This window comes from Scatophagus argus, chromosome 18, assembly GCF_020382885.2.
Source record: "Scatophagus argus isolate fScaArg1 chromosome 18, fScaArg1.pri, whole genome shotgun sequence".
Taxonomy (NCBI): domain Eukaryota; kingdom Metazoa; phylum Chordata; class Actinopteri; family Scatophagidae; genus Scatophagus; species Scatophagus argus.
The window spans coordinates 20,834,734-20,859,577 of record NC_058510.1 but is presented as its reverse complement, the minus strand read 5'-3'; the positions used below and the strand labels follow the sequence as shown (position 1 = coordinate 20,859,577).

The following is a 24,844-nucleotide window of genomic DNA, read 5'->3' as shown; positions in this document are numbered from 1 at the left end:
TCACTGTACGACACAGTTTTGAAATTTCTCTTCACTGAAACCAAGCCTAAACCAAACAGGACTAACAGGCCCAGACCACAAATGCTGTTAAGTAAGTATCTAGACAGGCATTCCTGCTCACTTTTCACCTTATATTGTGAGTAGATTTCTATCCTGAACTTTGACTCCTCACCCCTTGTTAGAATTTATTCTCATCATTTTACCATCATACAGGATGACTCTGCTTTCTCCCACCATTGGTGCTTCCTGTCACCTATAGGGCTTTGTCATGTCTGACCACAAACCACCATTATTCATACCACTTCCACCTCTTGCACGACCTCAATGAAAATACGGTTTGATGTCACGTAGGTCAAATATTTAAACACGTCTATGAGTGAGCCATGCTTGTCTTAATGCTTGTCTCTGTGTGGGCCGTTGAATTAAAGCAAGGCCTGCCAGCAACTGTGCAGCACACTGTGTAACCCAAACACATACACTCAAACACACACAAACACACACACACACTGCCAGTTGTCCTCATCTGTGGGGCAGTAAATGGTGAGTGGAGGAGGGAAGGATGTCTGAAAGCATCCATCACAAAAAAATGGGAGACACGGGGCTCTCTGGGAAATAGGTCGCTGTGGAACAACCACACAGCCTGAGGCATCTTCATGTTCTACCTATACTCAAGTTTCTTAGTTGAGATAGGGACAGAGGAAATAAAGAACATAACTACTGCAATGATTTCCTTAGTTTTATCTATTTTGAAATACTTTTTCATCTAGTCCTTTACTGCAGCTCAGCCACAGTCTGTATTGGTAGAGAATAACCAAAAAAAAAAATAATAATAAAAGGTTAAAATAAAAGCTTTCATGTCACTGTTTGGGGAAAGAAGCTTGTTCACTGCTTGCAAATAAATGTATAATTCAGAAAACTTGGATAATATCAAAATTAGCAAAACAATTGTTTGTTTGTGTGGTCACACTATGTTGAGTGAAGTTGATAAAAATAGCAAAGCCATCATCCATCAGCTTTTATTATATTAGTGCTGGAAACAATTGAAGTGCCAGACATAGTATTCAATTTCAATTTATTTATATAGCACCTTATACAATCAAAATTGTCTCTAGATGCTTTACAGAGACCCACAGCCTGAACCCCTGAGCAAGCAGACAGTGGCAAGGAAAAACTCCCTTTTAACAGGAAGAAACCTTGAGCAGGACCCGGCTCGCAAGGGAGAACTATCCTGCTGATAGTCGGCTGGGTGAAGGGGGGGGAGAAGAGGTAGACAGGACAGAGAGGATGAAAGAGAGAGAGAGAGAGAGACATACATGCAATAAACATCATAAATTACAAACATGACAGGTTGTTATAAAGTATGTCAATGACAGCAATAAAATGTATCAAAAATATTTGAGGTTTTTTTACATTTTTGACATTTTGCTGTTCTTTTTTTTTTCAACATTTTTTGGTTTCATTTTGTTGATTTGCCAATTCAAATCCCATGATAACATCAGTCAGGACGCAGAATTCAAGGTAATCAAATCTAAAATCCACACTAACACCCAACCATATTTAGGACAGGCTTATGGTTTGGTTCAGAGATCTGCTTTCATTTGGATCCAGTTCCCATTGGGGAAAATACATAGATGCTAACTCATCTCTTAGTAAACCTTTGATCCCATGCTGCTTGAGGCAAAAAAATATCATGAAACAATGAAACTTTTGTCTGGTTAATGTACTCTCTGTGAGCTGGTGTCTGTACTCAGCCTTACCTTATTTGTGAGGAGAAGAAACATCACTCTGTAACCCCCTCCATTAATGGAATGTTTGACACTATCATCTACATGCATAATCACCTGGAATCTTCCAATTAAACACTGCAAATTTCCCTTCAGGATGAGTACAGTATCTATCTATCTGTCTATCTATTTATCAAAATAATGATTTCTGATAATGAGCTTAATAGTTTTTAATAGTACCTCTGCCAAGCAGCTTGAGAAAAAGAGAATGTTGGTTATTCAAAATTTAGTTGTGCTTTTGAAGCTCAAACATTGACAGACTTCACACAGGGAATCACTCTGAAGACCTGAATGAAGAAATGAGAAACACTGCACAACATTTTCTTCCAGTGTCCAAATGATCTGCACAAAACAGCGTTGAATTGTTCATGCAGTGAGCCTGAGTATCAAAATGGAAGGACTGTCTAAAGTACTGGGAGCAATTAACTCTGCTTAATGGCATTGTTGTCTCCAGAAACCCCATTACATCATGTCAGAGGAGCATGGTGTGTTCCATAAAAGAGATCAACTACTGTGGTGGTTGTTGTTCAGGGTCATGGGATGTCATTTAGTAACTGTAGTGAGAGGCTTTTGCACAAATCAATAGTCTCCAGTGGTTGTTCTTTCAGTGATGATTGATTAAACAGTGAATTAGAACTGAAACATTGGTGTGTTTGTTCTTCCTTTTCAAATTTATGAGTACTTTGTTGAAAGTGGATTGTTGCAACACAAGGGTGAACTGCCATTTCATATTGTCATGTGTAATTTAATTGATAATGTTAATCAGTGCGGTGTTCATGTTTTTCGCCCCTTCTGAGTGTGTGTCATTAACATGTAGGTACTCATGTGCTTGGTAGTGTAATTTCAGTGATCGTGCATTGTTTTACGCCATTAGCCAGCCTTGGTTTGCTGAGGCTATGTTGCTGTAAAGTGCAGAATGTAGCTTGGCATCGTCATGATGGAATAAGCATTTGTGTTCTTGAATATGAATCATCTGGATGTCAGCAAATGTTGCTGTCAAACCTGCATGTAACTTTCAGGATTAATGCCTTCATAGATGTGTAAGTTATCCATGTCATGGCCATTAACACACCCTTGTACCATTATACTGTTGATGCTAGCCGTTGAACTTGGTAATAATCTGGATGTTTCGCTTCCTTTTTGGTCCAGAGAACACATGATTTCCAAAATGAATTTAAAACACAGATGTGTCTTATCACAGTATACTTCTCCATTTCCATCAGCCCATCTCAGATGAGCACGGGCCCTGAAAGGTCTGCAGTGTTTCTGGATGTTGTTGATACTGAATATGGCTTTCACTTTCAGTAGTAGATTCTTAACTTATGGTATGAATATGGTAGATTGTTTACTTGCATTTGTAGATAACAAGACAAATTCCTTGTATGTAAAACTGATTCTGAGTCTAATAGGTGTAACGACAAACTGTTCACTGACAATGTTTTTCCAAAGTGTTCCCAAGCCTATCTAGTGATATCCTTTATACTTGCAGTTTTCCCTGAGGCATCAAAAGTCACAGGCAATCAGTGTTGGTTTTTGGCATTGAAAACTTTTGTTCTTGAACAATGTTGGACTACCCATGCATATTTTAAGGGTGTTCACACTTGGTCCCTTCCAGCTGTCCAAATGAATTCAGAGTGATTAGTCAGCATTTTATGCGCATATGTGAACACAGAAAACAAACTCTGAAATGACAGTTCACCTCAAGTATGTAGAGCAGTTCATTTAACCTGTGCATTGTGAACAAAACGCACCTCAGGTTTACTTCATGTTCTTTCTACTGTATTTTAGTCCTTTAGGGTGTAAAGTTGACTTGACTTGACTTGACTTGTAGGTAAATCACATCACATTGCCCTTTCAAACACCAGAAGCATGGCTGATGAAAAGATGGCAAGTGGATGAGGTGTCGTGCGGATCGAGGAGGAAACAGACAAGACAAGACAAGACAACTTTATTTGAGTAGCCCATTTTTACAAGCAGTTTGTCTCAAAGGGCTTAACATAACATCAGCAACATCCTCTGCCCTTCGACCCTCACATCGACTAAGGAAAAACTCCCAGAAAAACCTTTAACAGGAAAAAATGGAAGAAACCTCAGGGTGATCAACAGAGGAGGGATCCCTCACCCAGGACGGGCAGACGTGCAATGGATGTTGTACAGGCAGGAAAGCAGTTACCAACATGAGAGTGACATTACTAAAAAGACAAAACAAAATCTCAACTAAAACAAAATTTTAAATTTTCATGTCATTCATCCATTCAGTTTCACTTTCCATACCACCTCAATATGATTTTAACATTTCACAAGACTCAAATTATAATAATTAAATTATAATGAAATGCTGTATGGTGAAATGCTGAGGAGACCCCGAGCAGGACCCAGCCCGCAAGGGAGAACCACCCCGCCGATAGTCGGTGCACAGAAGATATTCTTTCATATTGTGTCCCCCAGCAGCATAGGCCTATAGCAGCATAGCTATGATAGAGATTTAAAGATTAAGTTTAGATTAGATTTAGATTAGTCAGACCTATTCTACCTGTGGCTATATATCAAGAAGTGACTGTAACTATGCCTACCAGCCCTACACACTTTGTTTGAGGCTAACTATATGCTTTACTAAACAGAAAGGTTTTAAGTCTGGCCTTAAAAGTGGAGGTGGTGTCTGCCAGTCGAACCCAGATTGGCAACTGGTTCCACAGCAGGGGTGCCTCATAGCTAAAGGCTCGTCCTCCCGTTCTACTTTTAGGAATTCTGGGAACTGCAAGTAAACCTGCACTCTGTGATCTGAGTGATCTATTGGGAATATATGGGACTATTAGATCCTGCAGGTATGATGGGGCTAGTCCATTTAGGGCCTTATATGTAAGTAGGAGAATTTTAAAGTCTATTCTGAATTTTACCGGAAGCCAGAGAAGAGAAGCTACGATGGGGGAGATGTGATCCCTTTTACTGATTCCTGTTAAAACTCTAGCTGCTGCATTTTGGATCAGCTGCATGCTATTAATAGAGTAATTTGGACATCCTGACAATAGTGAGTTGCAGTAGTCCAGCCTAGAAGTAACGAAAGCATGGACAAGTTTTTCAGCATCACTCTGAGAGAGGACGCTCCTAATCTTAGCGATATTACGGAGGTGAAAGAAGGCGGTCTTAGAGATCTGTTTAATGTGATGAATAAATGACACGTCCTGATTGAAGATAACGCCGAGGTTCCTCGCAGTCGTACTGGGGGAAAATAGAAAATAATTGAGAAGCACTGCATTAGAGGGACAGCTCATGGGAAATGTTTCAGAGATAAAGTTAGAGGGGCCAGGTTGAGAAGGTTTGGACATGTTCAGAGGAGGGATAGTGAATATATTGATCGAAGGATGCTGATGTTAGAGCTGCCAGGCAGGAGGTCTAGAGGAAAACCAAAGAGGAGGTTTATGGATGTAGTGAAGGAGGACATGAAGGTAGTTGGTGTGAGGGAAGAGGATACAGAGGATAGGGCGAGATGGAAGCAGATGATTCACTGTGGCGACTCCTGAAAGGAACAGTCGAAAGGAAAAGAAGAAGACAGTGTGAGGACCAGACTTTTATTTTTAATTTAAAATAAATGTTTTTGTTGGCCTGTAGCAGTATGAACAGCCTCCTGAAAACATGGCAAAGTCATGACTATAATTAGATACTTCACTTAAATGCTCTCAGACCTTCAGTGATGAAGCAGTCAGTGCTCAACACAAAACTGACAGTTCAACTAATAAAAAACAACTGGCTAATGAAAGTGAACCCAAGTGATGCCTCTAGCATCTAATAGACGAGTTCACTTTATCTCCGACAACGCCACAGTTACCTCCTGCTGTCCAGCCAGTGCGCTGCTGTTAGCTTCAGGGAATGGCCAATGAAAATTGGACTTTCTGGCTCATTACCAGCAGTTAGCACGCTAACTGACGGAGTTAATGCTGTTCCAGCAGGTCTGCACGTCTTGCTGGAGTCTTGACAGTTTAGCAGTGTATAGATGGCAGTCTGTTTTACTTTTTTCATTGTCACTTATCCTAAAAGGTCTGACATTGCCTCTTCTCTGGCAACCTCGGCTCAACTGATGAGAGGCTAACATTACGCTGCCATAAAGCGGTCTTGGGTGTGGAGTCGTTTTAAGATTACAAGTATGGCTACATGGGTACAGTACTGGACCAGTACCTGGACTGTGTAGGATACCAACCCTAGTTTCCATGCTCATAACATAACTAGCATTCAGAAGTTGAACTTTAATTATGTACTTTATCAAATCAAATCACAGGTAGACTACTAGCTTGTACTAGACAAAACACCAATTACTGTCCAAGAGATAGTGTCTTTTGACTAACGCTGTCTTAACACTTTGTAGATTTTCTTTTGTATGTTTATGATGTTTGGGTCTCCTTGTATCATTAAGGCCACTAAGAGACACAGTCATTGTATATGTAACACAGCTTTAAAACACTTCATTTAACATACCATGTGTAATCAACTCCTCTGCGGTTGGCTTGGCAGCACCTCAATTACACAGAAAGCTAAAATTATTTCTCTTTGTGTTTGTTGGAGACAAAGGAGAGGAGCAAGAAGCAATACCCTCCCTGTCTCTGCTTTCTCATTGGCAGGCAGATAGTGAGAAGTCTTTCTCCTTTAAATAGATTTTCTCTGATGGCGAGGCATGCCAGTCCCCCCGGGCTTAAAACAGCTATAGCTGATACTTTCTGATTCTTTCTCTTTCTGTGACCCTCTTCATTGCATCCATTACTCTGTTGCTTTGTTGCCACTTCGCCTGTCACCACTGGGATGGGCAGAGGAGGGTGAGCAGGTTTCATGTGAGGCTTGATGGTACAGCTCCCTGCATGCTGGCTGCTCACACTGGTGTTGATTGACAGTCAGGCAGAGACACACAGACAGAATCAAGGGGGTGTCAGGGAAGATGGAGAGAGGCTGGCAATTAAATAACAGGTTGACAAATGTTTCCAACTGCCACCGCATCACCTCAAATCAGATGGTGCTTCTGCAGGCCACACCTGAACTACAGGTGTGGAAGAATAACGGATAGAAGAACATATCTTTTATTATAGATGCATAGACATAATAGTATGCTGAAGTATCTTTCTATGCATCATTTCAGTTTGTCTAACTCTTTGTGCATAAAGAGAAGAAATGCTTCATGGCTAATCACATTAACTAGCCAAGAGCAGCTAGCTACAGTTAGCAGTTGCCCGCTCTTTGCTTAAATTAGCAATAAGTAAGTCACCTGCATACTTAATCCCTGCCATCAAACTGGCCTCATAATATTTCATGACATTAATTTACAAGTCCAAATTGTACCACTGTAATTGAGGTTAAGAAATATAATCATGACAATGATAATTATCCCACCATGTTAACATTTATGCTAAATAGTTCTAATAGTTTAAGTTTGTTAGGACTGTAATGACATGTTTTTTGTTGCCGTTGACTGACGACCAGTCCAGGGTGTAGCCGGTGCATCCCAGATTCTCGATCTCAGAGGGCATTATCCCTCGTATACATGGTCACTTACCAAAGAAAAACAATTAAAACTGTAAATTTATATTTTCATGTGTTTTCCAATTGAAATTTTAATATGTTGTTAAACCACAACTCTTTTTGCCAGGCGGTTGCACGGGACCTACTCATTTGCCCACTTCCCCCTTCTTCACTCCTTTCCTTCCCAGCCTTTCTCTGATAATAATTCAGGCGAAGGTGTGCAGCAGCAGCAGCAGGAGGAGGAGGAAAGTTGTTGTTGTGTGTGTGTGTGTGTGTGTGTGTGTGTGTGTGACATTCCATTTAGTGACAGTCAGTGTGTTTCTGTCCTTGTATTGTATATGTACTGGATTTCTTACACTGCCCATGTAAGGCTATAAACACAGAGCCAGAGGATAACTCGGCTCAGCCTGGCACTTCCTTGCACTCACTCTGTACCCTCCCCCCCTTCCCTTCCCAGACCCTTCCTCCCTCTATCATCCACTCTTTCTTTCACTATGTCATTCCTCTTCACTTCACTTGGTCAGAGCCTGGAAGTCCTCATCAGAAAAGATCAGAAGTCCACATTTCTCTGTGTGTGGCACGATGAAGCCTTAAACAGTCTATTTGTGTGGAAAATCTCCAGATATGTTGGAGCAGCCACAAAAGTGGGACACTGAAAAAAAGGCTGAAAAGTATATGTGTTTTCCTCACTGGGTGCAACTGGGGGGGAAAAAACACGTTGTATAGCAAGAGAGGATCATTTGCAGTATTTTATGATAATGTCACTAACCAGATGTAATTACTCTTCTCTGGCCTCTTAATCCCAGTGAACGTGACTATACACACACAAACACACACTCATCAGAGAGGTTAAGTTGAATGTGGATGAAATCTGCTCCATTTAGATAATCCAGCCAGTGTTGTCAGCAGGTCAGAAACTCCAACCTGCCTTATGCTCTATTCATTCACTTCACCATCCAGAAACATAAGAGCACACATAATCCTCACATGAGACTAACACATGAAAGTTGTTTTACCTCCAGGCTTCTGCCCTAATCCATTTTGTCCCTTTTGAAAACAACACATTAAAGTAGCTATTTTGGGACCCACATAGAACCTGAAAATGATAACTCCACTTTATTAAAATTATACCCTGTAACCCAACATTTCTCTCAGTTTTTTTTTTAACATTTTTGAAACTAGCTGCTGAAATCTGAGAACAGGACATCATCACTACAACACAGTACAACTAGGCAAGAAAACAACAGGAGGAAATAAAGTAGTATGAGAGGGGAAAAAATGCTTGTAGTTTATCACTGACGAAAGAAAGGGAAATAAATATTTTTGTGAATGGGCAACCAGGTGGTAACTCAATGCACATTTGGAGTGGAAATTAACATGACTATTTTACTTGGCTATACATCAATAATGTGCTCTGAATATATATGAAAAACTTCCAAAATATAATAATAATGTAAATAATATAATGCTCAAAAACACCTGTTTGGAATATCCCATTTATGAACACATTCAGTGGTAGCAGGTGATAGTGTCATGATTGGGATTGAAAGGGGCATCCTCAAAAGGCTCAGTCATTTAATTTCAATTTCAATTTATTTATTTATATTGCACCTTATACAATCAAAATTGTCTCTAGATGCTTTACAGAGACCCACAGCCTGAACCCCCAAGCAAGCAGACAGTGGCAAGGAAAAACTCCCTTTTAACAGGAAGAAACCTTGAGCAGGACCCGACTCACAAGGGAGAACCATCCTGCTGATAGTCGGCTGGGTGAAGGGGGGGGAGAAGAGGTAGACAGGACAGAGAGGATGAAAGAGAGAGAGAGAGAGAGAAACATACATGCAATAAACATCATAAATTACAAAGGACAAACATGACAGGTTGTTATAATTGGAATTTTGAAGACTATGTATTGTATGTCTTTGTTTTTTAGCTGATATGTTGTTTAAGTTAGTTATAATAGCACTACATAGAAGAACAACATGGGCAGATGTTGATAGTAGACATTGGGTTTGTCACTGGGTTTGTCAGAGGGCCGGATGCAGTTCAACATGTAGATCTGGATGGAGAGAGACCTGCAGAAAGATACAGAGAGAGAAAGAAAGGGAGGGAGAGACACAAAACTACGAGGAGAACTGGACACACAGTTAGTGACATAAAAAAGCAAGAATGGGACAAGGTTCACCACCTTGTCAAGCATATCATATGAAGGAGATTATTACATGGCTTCAGGAACAATCCTCTCAGTAAACACAATTCTTTTTTCAAATGATTGAATTTTTATTTATTTATTTATTTACTTTTAGGGTTGTAACATTAATATAGGAGTTTATTGTGTAAATTGCAAAACTTGCTGAAAATAAAGTCTGGTGCCAATCAAGTCCCCTAATTTCCATACCCTATTACTTCCTAGCACCCTGTTCTATTCTATTTCATGCATAAAGCATGTGTTCTGCGTGATGTACTCATTTCATGATATCCCAAAAGACCACCACTGCAGTCATCTAAAAGTGGGTTGGATGATCTGGGGCCCTGGGGGAAAGGAGCAGTTAAGGGGTCATCCCAGACTCCTCTTTCCCACCAGTCTTCTGCCTCTGGATGGAATTTTCAGGGCTGACAGGATGGGGGTCTCTCCAGTTCTGGGGCACAACAGGGACTGCTACCTTCCCAGCAGCATGCATCTGTGTCCTCTGTGCTTAGTTACTGCTTCACCCTGTTTTTCTGCACTGTGTGAATGTGTGAACATTATAAGAACCGTATACATGCTTTCTGATTTTCATTCTTCAGACCCTGTTTCTGAAAAGGGTTCAAATGAAAATCCAAAAATTACAGTACCTGTAAAAAGTATTCACCCACTTGGATGTCCCTTTTAGTTGCAATCAATATAATTTGGCTTTTGGCAAAAAAATGTCAAAGTGAAAACAGATTTCTGCAAATAATGTCAATTAATTGAAAATATACAATGTAAAATTTTTGTGCAATAACTTAGATTGCATAAATATTCACCCCTTTCAAGTCAGTCCTTTGGGCACAATCACAGCATTCTGTGTGGATAGGTCTCAGTCAGGCTTGCACATCTGGACACTGCCCAGGCTCTGTCAGGTTGCACAGGGATTGAGTGAGAACGAACCACTTCAAGTCCAGCCACAAATTCTCCATTGGATTGAGGTCTGATCTTTGACTAGACCGCTCCAGAACATTGACTTTGTTGTCTTTAAACGGCTTCTGTGTAGCTTTCACGTTATGCTTTGGGTCATTGTCTTGCTGAAAAATAATCCTCTCCCAAGTTGCAGTTCTCTTGCAGAATGAATAAGATTGTCCTAAAGGACTTCTCTGTGTTTTGCTGCATTTATTTTACCCTCAACCTTTAGAGTCCTTCTAGGACTTGCTGCAATGCCACCACCGCGCTTCACAGTGGGAAAGGTGTGTTTGTGATGATTTAATATGGGTTTTCTTCAACAGTGGCATTCTGTTGACTGGTGAAGAACCTGGACAACAGTTGCTGTGGGTTGAGTCTTTCCCATCTCAGCCTCTGAAGCATAGCTATGTTGGTGGCCCCTCATTGGTCTCCTTTCTGCAGGGTCACTCAGTTTGTGAGAATGGCCTGCTCTAGGCAGATTTACACGTGCCATTTTCCTTCCATTTCTTAATGATGGATTTAACTGAGCTCCAACAGATGTTCAGTGACTTGGACTTTTTTTTTTTGGTATCCATCCCTCTCACTTATACTTTTCAATGGCATTTTCTCTGAGTTGCTTGGAGAGTTCTTTTGTTTTCATGATGTAATTTGTAGCCAGGAACACTGATGAACCAGGAATTCCTCACAGGTGTCTTTATACTACAATCACTTGAGACACATTCACTACACTCAGGTGATTTCCATTTCATGAACTGTGAGACTACTAGTACCAATTGAATTAGGTCAGTCACTTTAAAGGGGATGAATATTTATGCAGTCACTCAATATGCATTATATATTATTAATTAATTGACAGTACTTTGTAGAAATCTGTTTTTATATTGACATTAAAGAGTGTGTGTGTGTGTGTGTGTGTGTGTGTGATTTTTGTCAAAAAAGTCCAATTATGTCGACTATGATTCCATTTATAAAACCAATAAAAGAGGAAAACATCCAAGGAGTGAATACTTTTTATAGGTATTGTACATGGTATGGTCTTATTTATTGTTTGACCTTTATTGTGTGGTTTATTGATTTGAAGGATGGTAGCTTGTTTTTTTCCTAGTAGTATTGTGGATGTTCACTGGATTATTGAGCTGTTTATGCAATAGATGAGAATTCATGTTTTCTAATTGTATTGCGTGGTTGCATTATTCAGAAACATTTTAGTTCTTCATGTTTATGATGTTCTTGAGTTGTTCTCTGGTGTTCACTTATTTGTGGATGATCATTGTTAAAGCAGTTAAACAAATGTTGTTGCTTGGTTCCTGTGCAAACTCTTCAAGATAGGTTACATTTGATTAAACTGTGGACAGTATACGTGAGCTGATTTTTTTACAATCACCAGATATATTTGTAGCACAGACTGGGATAATCCTATGAAATGAGTTTATTTTGTTTTTCCTTCCTTCTTTCACTTGCCTTTGATTTAGGATTAGGATTTGGATTGAGAGTTAAGAATGAAATTAGAATTTTGTATGGTTTAGGTTAAGGGTCTAAGAATGAAATAATTCAAGGATTCAAGCTCTCAAGTAGACGATCGGTGTAATCAGTGTTCTTCCAGTTAGTTAAAGAGATCCTCCCTTTCCTCCTGTGTTTATATATGTATGCTTCTGACTCATCATGCAAGGCATGCACTGAGACCTGGAAATCCTCACTTGTCAGCCTTATCATTCATTTACTGGAATGTTTCCCGTGACGTATGGACTGTCAGGAGATAAACCTGCAACAAAACCTCCAAGCACCAATGATTGAGACAACTGAGGACTCTCTCTCTCTCTCTCTCTCTCTCTCTCTCTCTCTCTCTCTCTCTCTCTCTCTCTCTCTCTCTCTCTCTCTCTCTCTCTCTCTCTCTCTCTCTCCTATCTTCATGAGATATGATCCAAGGTCTGGAAATAGGGAGATGGGACTGTGTGTTGTAGGTCTGGAGAAGTGCCTTGCTCTAAAGTTGAAGTCGAGGAGACTAACCTGAGGTACCTGGAAACAGGGGATTAGCATGGAGAAAGAAACAACAGAAATTCAGTCACTAGATACTCTGCCTGAATCATTGGCCACAGTCAGTAACTGCACATTGTGACAGAGAGTGGATGAAATGAACTGATCCTTATAAGGAGCAAGAAGGAGGTGGAGTTGACGAGTTCATCAGAAGCAGATGTGCAGGTGAGCTCACATCGACTAAGGAAAAACTCCTAAAAAAACCTTTAACAGGGCAGAAGATAGATAGATAGATGACTTTATTCATCCCTGAGGGGAAATTAGGTTGACATAGCAGTCCGGTGTACTTCAATACAGTAAAACACACAATGACATGAATTACTGGGAATAAAAATAGAATAAAATACACTAAAGGGCACTTGTATGAAAATAAATAATAGTAAAACAGTATCAGAATATACCATTTTTTCAGAGTGCAAAAGGCGAGAGGTAGATTTAGTCCAGGTGTGTAATCGTGGCTCTGACAGAGGTAGGTGAGTTATAAAGTCTGATGGCAGTAGGTAGGAACGATTTCCTGTATGGTTCTTTAGAGCAGCGGGGTTGAATGAGTCTGTTGCTGAAGCTGCTCTTTAGCTCGTCCAGTGTTTTGTGGAGGGGGTGAGAGGGACTGTCCATGATACCATCCTCTCCTCCACCACCTCCTCCACGGTGACAAGTCTCCAGCCAACAACAGACTCTGCCTTCCTGATCAGTTTGTTCAGTCTGTTGGCATCCTTTGCCTTGATGCCCGCATCCCAGGACACTGCAGCAGAGAAGATGGTGCTCGCCACAACAGACTGATAAAACATCTGCAGCATCTTGTTGCAGACATAAAAACACACAGAACCAGATTTAAAGAACCAATACAAGGTCTTTATTTGAATAGACTTTATATAAACTCTAAAGACGTATAGATTATATAGACATATACAATAGGGACACGTTAGAGACAGGTCATTGGTCATTAGTCCTCATGTGTCCTGTCAGTTTGTTATGAGTATATCATATTTTAGTAAGAAGCCTTCCTGTTTTCTGATATACCCCTGTTTCAATTTGCTGATTTATTGCAATTTGTTAATTTAGTCTATAGTGTCCTGCGACAGACATGTTGGAGAAAGAAGTAATGCGATACATAAGTAGGCCAGCTAATACCACCTCATGAGCAGGTTAGCTGTCTGGCAAAGACAGCCATGAATCAAGTGAGGATGACATTGCAGGAGTGCAGTAAACCTTCCGCCTATACCCTTGAGCCTATGGACTAGGATCATTTCTGCATCCGGTTTAATGTTCATTTCCATGTTGGTGTCCATCAGTTGTCAGAAGGACACACTAATGAGGCAGAGAAAACGCTGACACAGATGCTCGTCTGCTGCTTCCATTTGTCATTCTTTTTGTTATTGACAGAAAAGAGACCATCTCTCCATCTTAAAGCTGCCACCCAGATTTTCTTAATCATATTTTACTGTCAGAATTTTCATAGTGTGTCTGCTGCACCAGTGCCTTCTGCAGTTGTCCCATCCCATGTCCCTGTGCGACATGTTAAATGGTTATCCATCTTTTTCCATTCTTCAGTCACAATCTGAACCTTGCAGCTGTGTTTTTTGTTTTTGGTTTTTTTTTTCATTCAGTGAACATCTATGGGGAATCAGAAATTTGTCTTGGCCACTGTCTCAGGCTAAAAACACAAATCAAAAGAATAGCCAAATATAGAACTTTATTTCCCACACACACATGGATATTTGAAGACTCTTAAGGCAGAGAACATATTGTAGCCGCAAAGGCTTCTCCGGTTCTGACTGACTGGCGGGGAGGCCCAGGCCTTTGTCAGAGTGGTTGAGATCTCATGTAGGTTGTTAATTTACCTGGTTGTCATGTGACATCAAAATGTGAGGGAAACTTAAGCTCAGAAGGAATGTTGGGTTATGGATGTTATTGTGTGATAGATAGTTAAGTAAGCTGTCAAGAATGAGTCCATATTGTCATCTTATTAAAGCATAGGCAGTCCGTGTACTTTTCTGGCTATCCTTTCATATTTCCTCAAGATTCCAAAATTGTTTATCCCAAACTGTCCACAATATGTCCACGAAGCTTTTCCGTCATCCTTATAGAAGCGCAATATCTCCATCAGTCCCTGAGTTAAAGATGTTATTGGCAGGCTATTGCATCACTTTGTATACCAAAGCCAAAAACCATTTTTGGCTTGTTATATTTCTTGTGTGCATACTTGAAACAATAAAGTTTAAAGTTTGCTATAATGTTTTTCATAGAGCTCATATTCAGCGGTCTGAACAAATTCTTCTCCGGCTGTGCTAAGTGTGATGATGATGTTTGTAGTGTTGTAAAAGCTCAGAAGACGCACAGCCACACTCCATTGTGTGACTTGCTCTCACTGATGTTCACTTTGACAGTAGGACAAATAAATAAGTACATGTGCTTACAAATATTTACACAGATTTGTTTCTGTTTCAGAATTCTTTTTCTCTAAAGTTTTCAAGGTATTACAGAAACGTAATGTATATTTTCCTCCAGTAGCACCTTCATACCTGTCAGCACTGCAGAGTGTGTGTTTTATCTCCTCACACCTCTTGTCTGTCATCCTCCCTCAGCCCTAGCAGGCTGAATTCTTTCACACACAGTTTATAAAAGGTCCACCTTGAATTTCAGCAAGCGCTGGGATACATTCAGTCAGGCTCCTGAACTGCACCATATGGCACAGAGCTGTAACTATAAGACTGTATGTAATCTCATTGTTTCTACAAAGGAACAAACCCATATCTGAACCATTGTTCATTTAGTGCACACAGTAACAGTCAAGTCAGGTAACCCCAATGTGATATCCATCCTGTGTTTATGTGGCTCCACGACCAAAAAGTCATTTTGGCACACATCAATACACATAGAGAAATGGGTAATGATCCACATTGATCCCCCTTTCTCTGAATCAGGACTTGGCCAGCTACAGCAGACAAGCTCTTAACTGTCTTCCAGCCAGTCACACATCTCCCCAAAAACATAATGAATGAAGTAGCACATCTTCATAAACCATGTATGAGGCCCTCTGTTTCTTTCGTATTACCATCTCTGCAAGGACCCTTTCCAGATAGATGTAAGTGGCGAAAACTCTTACACTGTAGCCTGTGTCATGTCAAAATGTCAACATAGGGCCCAGGTTTAACACTGTTCCTGTAAAGCAGAGTAGGTTTTCACCGATACAATAATTAAAAAGCAAAAGCAGCACACAAAATATATATTTAGTTGCATATTTTAGCCTTGCATAAGTGTGTTAGTCAAGGATTGATTTAATGAATATAAAACAACAACAACAACACTCCTCAACTTTTCTGAGCATTGACCTTCACCATTACTGAACATTTAACCACAAGTAGCTTGAAATCCACAAAACCAGCCTGAAAATGAAGAAAACCTGAAATGATCACCATATGGCACAGAGCTGTAGACTGTATGTAATCTCATTGTTTCTACAAAGGAACAAACCCATATCTGAACCATTGTTCATTTAGTGCACACAGTGACAGTCAGGTCAGGTAACGCTAATGTGATATCCGTCCTGTGTTTATGTGGCTCCACGACCAAAAAGCCATTTAGCTTGAAATCCACAAAACCAGCCTGAAAATGAAAAAAAGCTGAAATGATCACGAGAGGCTGTCTAGCACAGCTGTATAGTCGTCAAACCCTGATCGGAGCAGGCCACTGCTATGATTGGCCACTATGCATTCAAGCATGGCAAAGGGCCATTTTGACACTGAAGAATCTCGTTAAGGTTTCTCTGTGTGTGCAGTTTCTGCTGAAGGTTTGAGTTTTCTTTCTGTCCTCTGTCAACTCACTCTCTTAGTAAACATATTTTCTTCATATTTACACTCTTCATGAAAATTTTCTGTATTGTATTTCAATTCAGTTCAGTTCAATTCAGTTTATTTATATAGCGCCATTTCACAACAAAAGTTATCTCATGGCACTTTCCAATTAGAGCAGGTCTAGACCAAACTCTTTGATTAAATTGTAATACAAAGAGCCCAACATTCCCCTTTGAGCAAGCACTTGGCGACAGTGGCGAGGAAAAACTGCCTTTTAGAAGGCAGAAACCTCGGAGCAGACCCCGGCTCAAGATGGGCGACCATCTGCCTTAACCAGTTTTCAGCCACCTTATTTTCCAGTTCCAAACTGTTTCGTTCCAGTGCACATAGAATAACGGAGAGTTGATCTTGTAACCAGTGGATGTAAAGAAAAAAAAAAAATTCTAATTCCCCTCCATTGGCTGAGGCTTGACGTTAAAGCCCAAAGATATCAAACAGGCTCCTTACCGTTTTCCTCCTTTCCTCCTTACCCGAAGAGCAAGTCCATCTATTGAGAGAGAGGAAAGTGTATGAATGTGTGTGAGTCTATATGTAGCCTGCACCCAGCTATAGTGAAGTGGCAGCTGAGGCACTGGCTTCTGGGCATCTGTCACCTTGAAGGAGCATTTGGCAAGGTGCCCGACTCAAATCTGTCACTTTCCATGATAAAGGATAGGGACAATGGTACTGTAACACCGTGCTGCAGAGAGACACATGTAATGTATTTTACCCAGCTCCCTACCAAACTATTTCCTAAAGAACTAATATTTAATGTTTTCCCTACAATAAACCATTGTACCTCATGGTGAGAAAGGCTACAGAGATTTGAATAGTCCACATTAACATATGGAGCAACAGGACTTTATGTACAAGAAAAGATACAAGAACAGGAAACAGTTCTGAAAGTACTTTAGTCTAATGTGTAGCCCACTCCATCCATCTCAAACCAACCTCCCACACCACCCTCCTCTCTCTCTCTCTCGCTCGTCCCAGTTAGCAGGCCAAGTAGTTGAGGGCAGCCAGTTGTATGAGGCTGTCCAGTCACGTGCTACTAATAGCCACGTGCCACGCTGATGCCAGCAGCACACACATCTAATGAAAATGCAACCATTACGCTTGAGTTCCTCAACCAACCACAAACCCTCACACACATTCACATAAACACAAAGCTATACACACACTCGTTGCTGGTGAGTATTGAATATTCTCTATGCAGTCAAATCTAATCCACTAATATGGCTAACCCACATCCAGAGGCTCAGGATGATTAAATGCTGCAGTCCAAACTCACACACTAACAGCTAGCTTTGCCCCAGCTTCAGCTTCTCATGGTTCCACAAAAAAAAGGACACAACCTTTTTTTAGTGTTCTCTTTTGTGATCTCATCGGCATCTTAGTCATAACACACAGAGACACACAGAAATTTTTTTCAAGGACAGACTGAGCAGCCAAGTAAAAGGCAAACATTACACAATGCAATGTGGTTTGTACTCGCTGCTTTGGGTGGGATGCTGGCCTGTATGGAGCTGCTGCTGTAGGTGATGTTGATTGTGTGTGTTTCCTGTGAATGATAGGGGGACTGAGGAAGAATCCATTTGTCACTGCGACATCCCACAGTCTTTATCAGTTTTACATTCATTGTCCAAGCTACATGGCAGGCCATAACTGAATACATAATAATAAGAAATAAAGTATTTGACATACACTATATAGACAAACGTATTCAAGCTCTTCACTGCATGAATAGGCAAAAAAACAAACAAAACACAGTAACACTCCGAAGTCTTGTGGAAAGCCCTCCCAGAAGAAGAAGAACGGAAACTGACACAGCTGCAGAGGGTGGACAAACTCCACACAAATGTCCATGCACTTAGAATGTGACACCACCATGTCCTTGTTGTTGTAATGGTCAGGTGTCTCAGTACTTTTGTTTATACAGTGTACCTTGGTGTTTTAACCCTGTCAGGATGGAGAGCAGCCAAAAATATGTGTTTCTTTAAATAAATAATACTAGAGAAAATATCCTTCTGTACAGTTTATTAATATTAATGAATTCAGAATTATTATTATAATTAGTTATTTTTCAGACCTTACCTAAAAGGTCAGAATGACACACAGAAAAATTTGAACCAATTACAATATTAGCACAACCGAGCTATGAATGTGTACTGAGTACCAGGTAGTCTCGGGACATATTATGAAGCTACCATGTATGCCTGCTGTGTCCATTCTACTCGACAGGAACTTGGAGGCGACGTTGTGCTTACACAATGCATAGGAGTAAAATTCTGGAGGTGGTCAGTAGGGACCCAATAGCAACTTTTCATCTACGGTTTAGTCCAGCCCTCGCAGTGAGCCGCTGTTGTCCGGACTGACTGTGATGACTGCTGATTGTTTCAAGAATCTCTGAATTTCTTTGGATGGACTGGATAAATTTTGCTTTTGTCTGAGCTGTAAGACAGTCTTGCATTTTTATTTTATTGAAAGCATGAGCTTGTTCATTACAATATTTCAGTGTAAAGGATGATTTTTTGTGTTCATATGCAGCAGAGTGTTTGTTGTTAAGGTGCAGAGCAGTGTCTTGTTGGAGAACGTGGTACAGCTCCTTTTACCCCTTCACATGCTGCTGTAAGACACACTGCAGGAGCTCTCTGCACATAAATAAAGGCCAGTCAATACCTGGAGCTTCTCCATCTTTCTCCAGCATCACACATCAGCAGTCAGGGTGTCCTGCACTGCCCCCACGAGGACAGCATCTGCAACTTCCACAGTCCCAATAATGGAAGTGATGACGATGTGAGAATGTAGTATTTTGTGATGTGTATGATGCTGCTTTTGGTCCATGCCTTTCGTTGCTTATTGCTCCTACTTGATATGGCAGAACAAAAACCTCACAAAATTTTAATGTCCTCCCCGACTACATCTTATGTGCTCTTTAATCATCTTGTTTCCAGGGACATCTTTTCCATAATGCCCATAGGGCTATATGTGCTTTTTCATTTCATTCATCTCCCTCTGTCTCCACGGTGACTTGTCACCACGGATACATCCTCCGTGGCAACAGCTGTCTGCGAAACAGTCGAGGGGACGCCTATGATAAGGTGTGGCAGCAAGTGTATTTTAAGCTCATCAGCCAGGTAGCCGCATGCTGAGTTCAGACACTTCACTTAAAAGGATGTTTCTGTGATGGTAGAAAACACTGACTACTCTTAAGCAGACTGCCATTTTTTTGGTTTTTTTTTTGCCATCACAGACTGCTTTGTAAAAGCCTTTTATTACAGTAATACGGTATGAGGCTGCTTATATGGAATACTTTATGTTCCTATTATTATTGATTTTGAACAATCTTGTGTGTTAAAATTATTTTCATCCCCAAGATCATATCAGGTATGTATGATCAATATGATATTTGTCAAAAACATGCCAGTAAGAGCAGAACGTCATCAAATCATAATGGTTATGCACCTTGTTTGCTGCTATTGATAGCAGTGCTTTAATGTGGGATGGAAGGTGACGATGAGAGTGATCTCAGTGTTACTTACAAGCTCTCTAACAAATTTCTAAGACTGTACATGTAAGCAGTCCTTGGGAGTGGAGATTTCTACATCACTTCACATCACATTAAAAACAGTTCCATGCAAACTAATTCATACACAGATGTGGCCAACCAGCAGGTTGGAACTGTTGTATATCTGGCTGAATCAACTGAAAAAAATAGACTAAAACAGGTTCTATGGAATGTAACTTTTTACATCTGTATCATGTAAAAAGTGTTGAATTTACTAACACCAGAAACTCAATCTGAGCTTTGAATCTGTCAAATTGATTGTTTAAGGTAAATTCAGTTATAGAACCAAATCACAACAAAAGTTACACTTTCCAGACAGACCAGATATAGACTAACTTCTTTACTTAGGATAGGAAATTGATTCGGTCTAAGGTACACAATTCCTAACACATGAAGTTTAATTAACGAGGTGATTGGTTTCAACAGTTTTCACTGACAAGTATAATTACATCATTTGCATAGCAATGGAAATTTATGGTGTTTCCTAATAGTATTAACCAGAGGAAGCATATTAAGTAAATAGTATTGGTCTAAGCACAGAGTTGTGGAACTTTGTGTCAAATTTTGGCATATGGATAATTCAGAAGGTTATTTGTAACTTTGACCATTCCAGTCTCTGTGCTATGATGAGCTGTAAAACCAGAATAGAAATCCTCAAAAGCACTATTGTTAAAGTATAGGAGCTGATTGATGACTGCTTTCACAGTGATCTTAGAGAGAAAGGGAAGGATAGATATAGGTCCTGCCCAAAACCTCTGGATCAAGAGTGGGTTTTTTAAGGAGAGGTTTTGTTACAGCTACTTAAAAAGACTATGAGACATACATTAATGGGAATAGATTGATCATATTGCGTACAGAAGTGCTAACTTGGTGTAAAACTTCTTTAAGCAGCTTATTTGGAGTGCATCTAAGAGAATGTTGAAGGTTTAGATGAAACCCTTGAAGTTAGAAGGTGAGGGTCAACGGGAGAAAAGCAGTCCAGATAAATATGTTGTCGTACAGCTGTTTCTAAGGTTCATGTGTTTGAAAATAGACTGGCACCAGTTGAAGGCAAGAGGATTTTGTCTCTAATATGTAAAATTTTATAATTACAAATGTCGTAAAGTCATTCCCGCTGAAGGTTATTTGTGCTATGGCTCCCTGCCAGTTTTGGCTATGGTGCTGAAAAGAAAACTGATGTTGTTCTTATCTTCCTCTAATAGTGCCGAAGCAATAGGCTACTCTGCCATCGCGTAGGGCCTTTTTTTGTGATTTAAGGCTACCTTTACCACCCCATTATCATCCACAGTTTCAGGCTGGATTAAAAAGTCAACCACTCACACACAACTCAGTTAATTAGACTAATATGTTGTCTTTGTCTCTCCTCTGTTCTCCCCTTCCCCCCTTGTTTCAGCGCTGATTGTTCCTGATGGGGCATCAGAAAAGGTGGGACTCGGGGATGAACTGGGCAGCGAGGAGGAGCTACTGTATGAAGAGTTTCGCAGTTCTGGACATCGTTTTGGACACCCAGGAGGCGGGGGAGGAGAGCAGCTTGCCATCAATGAGGTAGGCAAAATCTACCACCAATGATCTCACTGGGGTTATGGTTAGAAACAGTGATTGTTCCAGAACAAGTGGATCCAGATTTAAGATTAAAACAGCTATATGTAGAATTATTTTGGGACTGTATCATCTTAAAAATAATTCTCATGTCATATGTGTGTTGTTTTTGCCACAGTGTCTTGGCGCAGTGGTTAAATGCAACAGTAATTGCTTTAAAATTGTTATGGTTTATGCTTTGATATGATTAAACATATACATACATTATACATACATTGAAATAGTTATTCGTAGGTTAAGAGATTTACATCAAGTGATATTCCAGCACTAATGATAAGAAAGAAGCAATCTTCATGTTCAGTTTCTCTCAGTGTCTATAAATAGGATTCCATTGTATTGTGTGCACTTTTGATTCCAGTTTCTCCAGACTATTTCCTCCTTTTCCTTCTGGTTGTTTGGCAAATTGCTTTGAGAAATTAGCAAAAAGTTGAGGCTGTGCAAAATTTTTCAGTCTCTTCAGGGAATGAGAGAAATTGGTTGTGACTAAATGTTATTAGTTCTACAACTACTATCCAGCTTTAGGGGGAACAAAGTGTTTATAAATGTTTTTGAAGGGAAGTGCATAACACTGACTGTCATAAGCATTCATAAAGACTCCTTCATGTTCATGGTTATGACAGTGCCATGTCATAATCATGTGTCTAATGCACACCCCTTCAAACAAAGTGTCTATATCCAAATGACAGCCTGACAGTGTTAAAAAGAATAACTCATATAAACATGCTTATCTTTGAACCACAGCTACAATCTTTTAGTCTTCCTTTAATGGCACGAGTTTTACTGTTGCTCTGAGGGGAATTGAACTGACAGGAGATTTCAAATATAATAACAATAATAATAACAATAACAATAACTACCTATAAAAGCACCTTTCAAAAAACACATTTCCAAAGTGCTTAACAATAATTTAAAAACAAAACCAACAAATTGTATATAAATAGAAGGCAATAAACAAAATATAAATAGACAATTGCTCAGCAAGGTTGAAGATATAAGATTAAAGGTAAAAGAACAGCAAATGAAATAAGAAAAAATAAAGATTGACAATAAATATAGGAATTATATAATTTAAAACCAATAAGCTAAAAGGGACGGTCAAAAGACAGTAAAAAGACAACATCACATAAAAGCTGATCTTTAAAACTGGGCTTTGAGAAGTGATTTAAAAGAGGTCACTGATGTAAATATAAGTGTTAGGATGGTAGCAAGTGAAATAGAGCCTTACCTCAGCAAGAGGAATGCCTGTCATTGCCTTTAGGCTAAGAGGGGTGGCAAAAACAAGCTCCAAGGTTGCTGGGCTATTTGGTTGCCATGGATACCTGCTTTGGATTCTGCTGATTCACAACCTCAATACAGTGCGATTTACTAGAAGTAGATAGATACACTCTTATAGCATGTGTCACAGAGTGACACTGTAAATGGTAGTTGATCTTTGTATGTATTTATATTGAGGGAGCAAGGGTGTATTTTCTGATGCTGGAAGGGGAATTCCTCTCTCACTTTTAAAAATGCTGTTTTTGTCCCTGTCATTATAATAGTTTCAGGTTGATTTTCTTACAAAAGCTTATCTTAACATTGTTCTCTTACTGTTCAGCCACAACCGTTTAGAGTAGAGAACATCTCAATTGATAAAAATGTGTTGAGTCTGAAAGGAACTCCCTTGCAGACACCACTTTGGGCTGAAAAAGGGTACTGTACTGTACTGTTATTTTTTTTTTTTTTTGTCCGAAATCATGCAAAGACTATTTTATTTAGTTTGTCTACATGCAAATAAAATTTCTATTTTTTGTTGTATTTGTTGTTCTCTTTTGTTGCACTTGTTGATACTGACTCCAATAAAATACCAGGACAGTGTTTCCCTTGGTGCTGGAAAGAAATCTCTGATTGATTTGTTAATGCAGAGTAAGGAGTAGCAATACAAATTCTGTCCTTACAGGGTTGTTGAAGGAGTCATGGGACTTGAGGCCTTCCAATCTGCATGCTTTTCGTGAACTTGGAGAAGGCTTATGACTGTGTACCCCAGGGAATCCTGTAGGGGATACTGTGGGAATGAGGGGTACTGGGGCCCTGCCCCAAGCCTTCCATTCTTTCTATAACTAAAATAAAAGCTGTTGCTGTATTCACAGCACAAATCAAACACATTTTCAGTGGGTATTGGAGTTCACCAAAGTTGCCCCTTGTCACTGATTTTTGTGACATTGAGGATGTCAAGGGTGAATGTCTATGTTTCAAGAATTTCCCTCCAGGGATAAATAAAGGAATTCTGATTCTGATTCTGATTCTGATTCTACTCTGGGGACCTCGGAATTGCTTAGAGAAATGGTGACTTGCTTGCACATCCAGAATGAGCTTGGACTAGAGCTGGTGTTCCTTTGTGTAGAAAGGAGCCAGTTTAGGTGGTTTTGTGTATCTGATTATGATGCCTCCTGGTGCCTTCTAGGAGGAGGGTTTTTAGTGAGGCCAGTCTACAGAATTATTCTCAAACTCCATCATTTCCATCACCAAACACACGCTGCCCACAGCAGAGCACTAGCAGTACTACGGAAGGTAACTGGACAATCACTAAGCTTGTCTATCAGATATAGAGGAGTCACTGTTGTGTTGAGTCTAAAACTAGCATTTTCATTTGCTTCCTGAGATCCCGAAGTGGTGTTTTGCTGAAAGGACTCATTAATTAGTTGAACTTTCGGTTCTGTACTGAGGAGTGTCTCCTCTTGATATATACAAAAAAATAGCATTCATTTTATGCAGAAGTGATATACAACATAATAGATATTTCACAAGATATTCTGCAATAATAGGCTAAATAGGCCTCCTATTGGACATCACACTGTTTGCTTAGAAACATTCTAGCCCTTGGAAAGAGAGTGTTTAAGTCGTCTGCTACTTCTCCCTCATACTGCTGCATTGGTTTACCGTCATAGCCAGTCAACAGCCAGTCGATCAGCTGCACCAATTTTCTTCTTCTCTCTAAGTATCAGACAGACTCAGCACTTTGCTGCCATCGTGTGGGTCACTGATGTCTGTTATTTCAGAGCATAAGGAGTTCCAATGTGTATATCTCAACAAAATGGTGCTGGTTCTTCTGGCAGACTGTCTCTGCTGCTCAGAAATGCGAGGTTTACTTAAAGGTTTGGTGAAATTTGAGATGGAAAATGTTTAACAGAGTCAGTGTAATTTCCTGTATTCTAATGCCTTTTAACAGTTGGCTTTTACCCTTGTTGTATTATCTTGAGAAATCCAGAGGAAGTAGTTGACCCAGATCACATATTTGTAGATATTAAAAAGCTGCACATACAGATTCCTTGGAGTTCTTCTTGGCTTTGTTTACATACACATTTTTTACACACATGAAGCACCCCACAAAAATATTTGGGAAAGGCTT

The 24,844-nt window shown here is 39.9% G+C and overlaps 1 protein-coding gene across 3 annotated transcripts in view; it reads left to right on the top strand.

Annotated features, from left to right (window-relative positions):
- The window catches only part of arhgef4 (Rho guanine nucleotide exchange factor (GEF) 4), a 120,118-nt gene that overhangs the window by 74,908 nt on the left and 20,366 nt on the right, over positions 1-24,844 (top strand). For all 3 annotated transcript variants that reach the window (XM_046370639.1, XM_046370638.1, XM_046370641.1), the window contains one exon: positions 21,254-21,405. In XM_046370639.1, the coding sequence (XP_046226595.1) occupies positions 21,254-21,405 (152 nt within the window). The remainder of the gene's footprint in view (positions 1-21,253; positions 21,406-24,844) is intronic.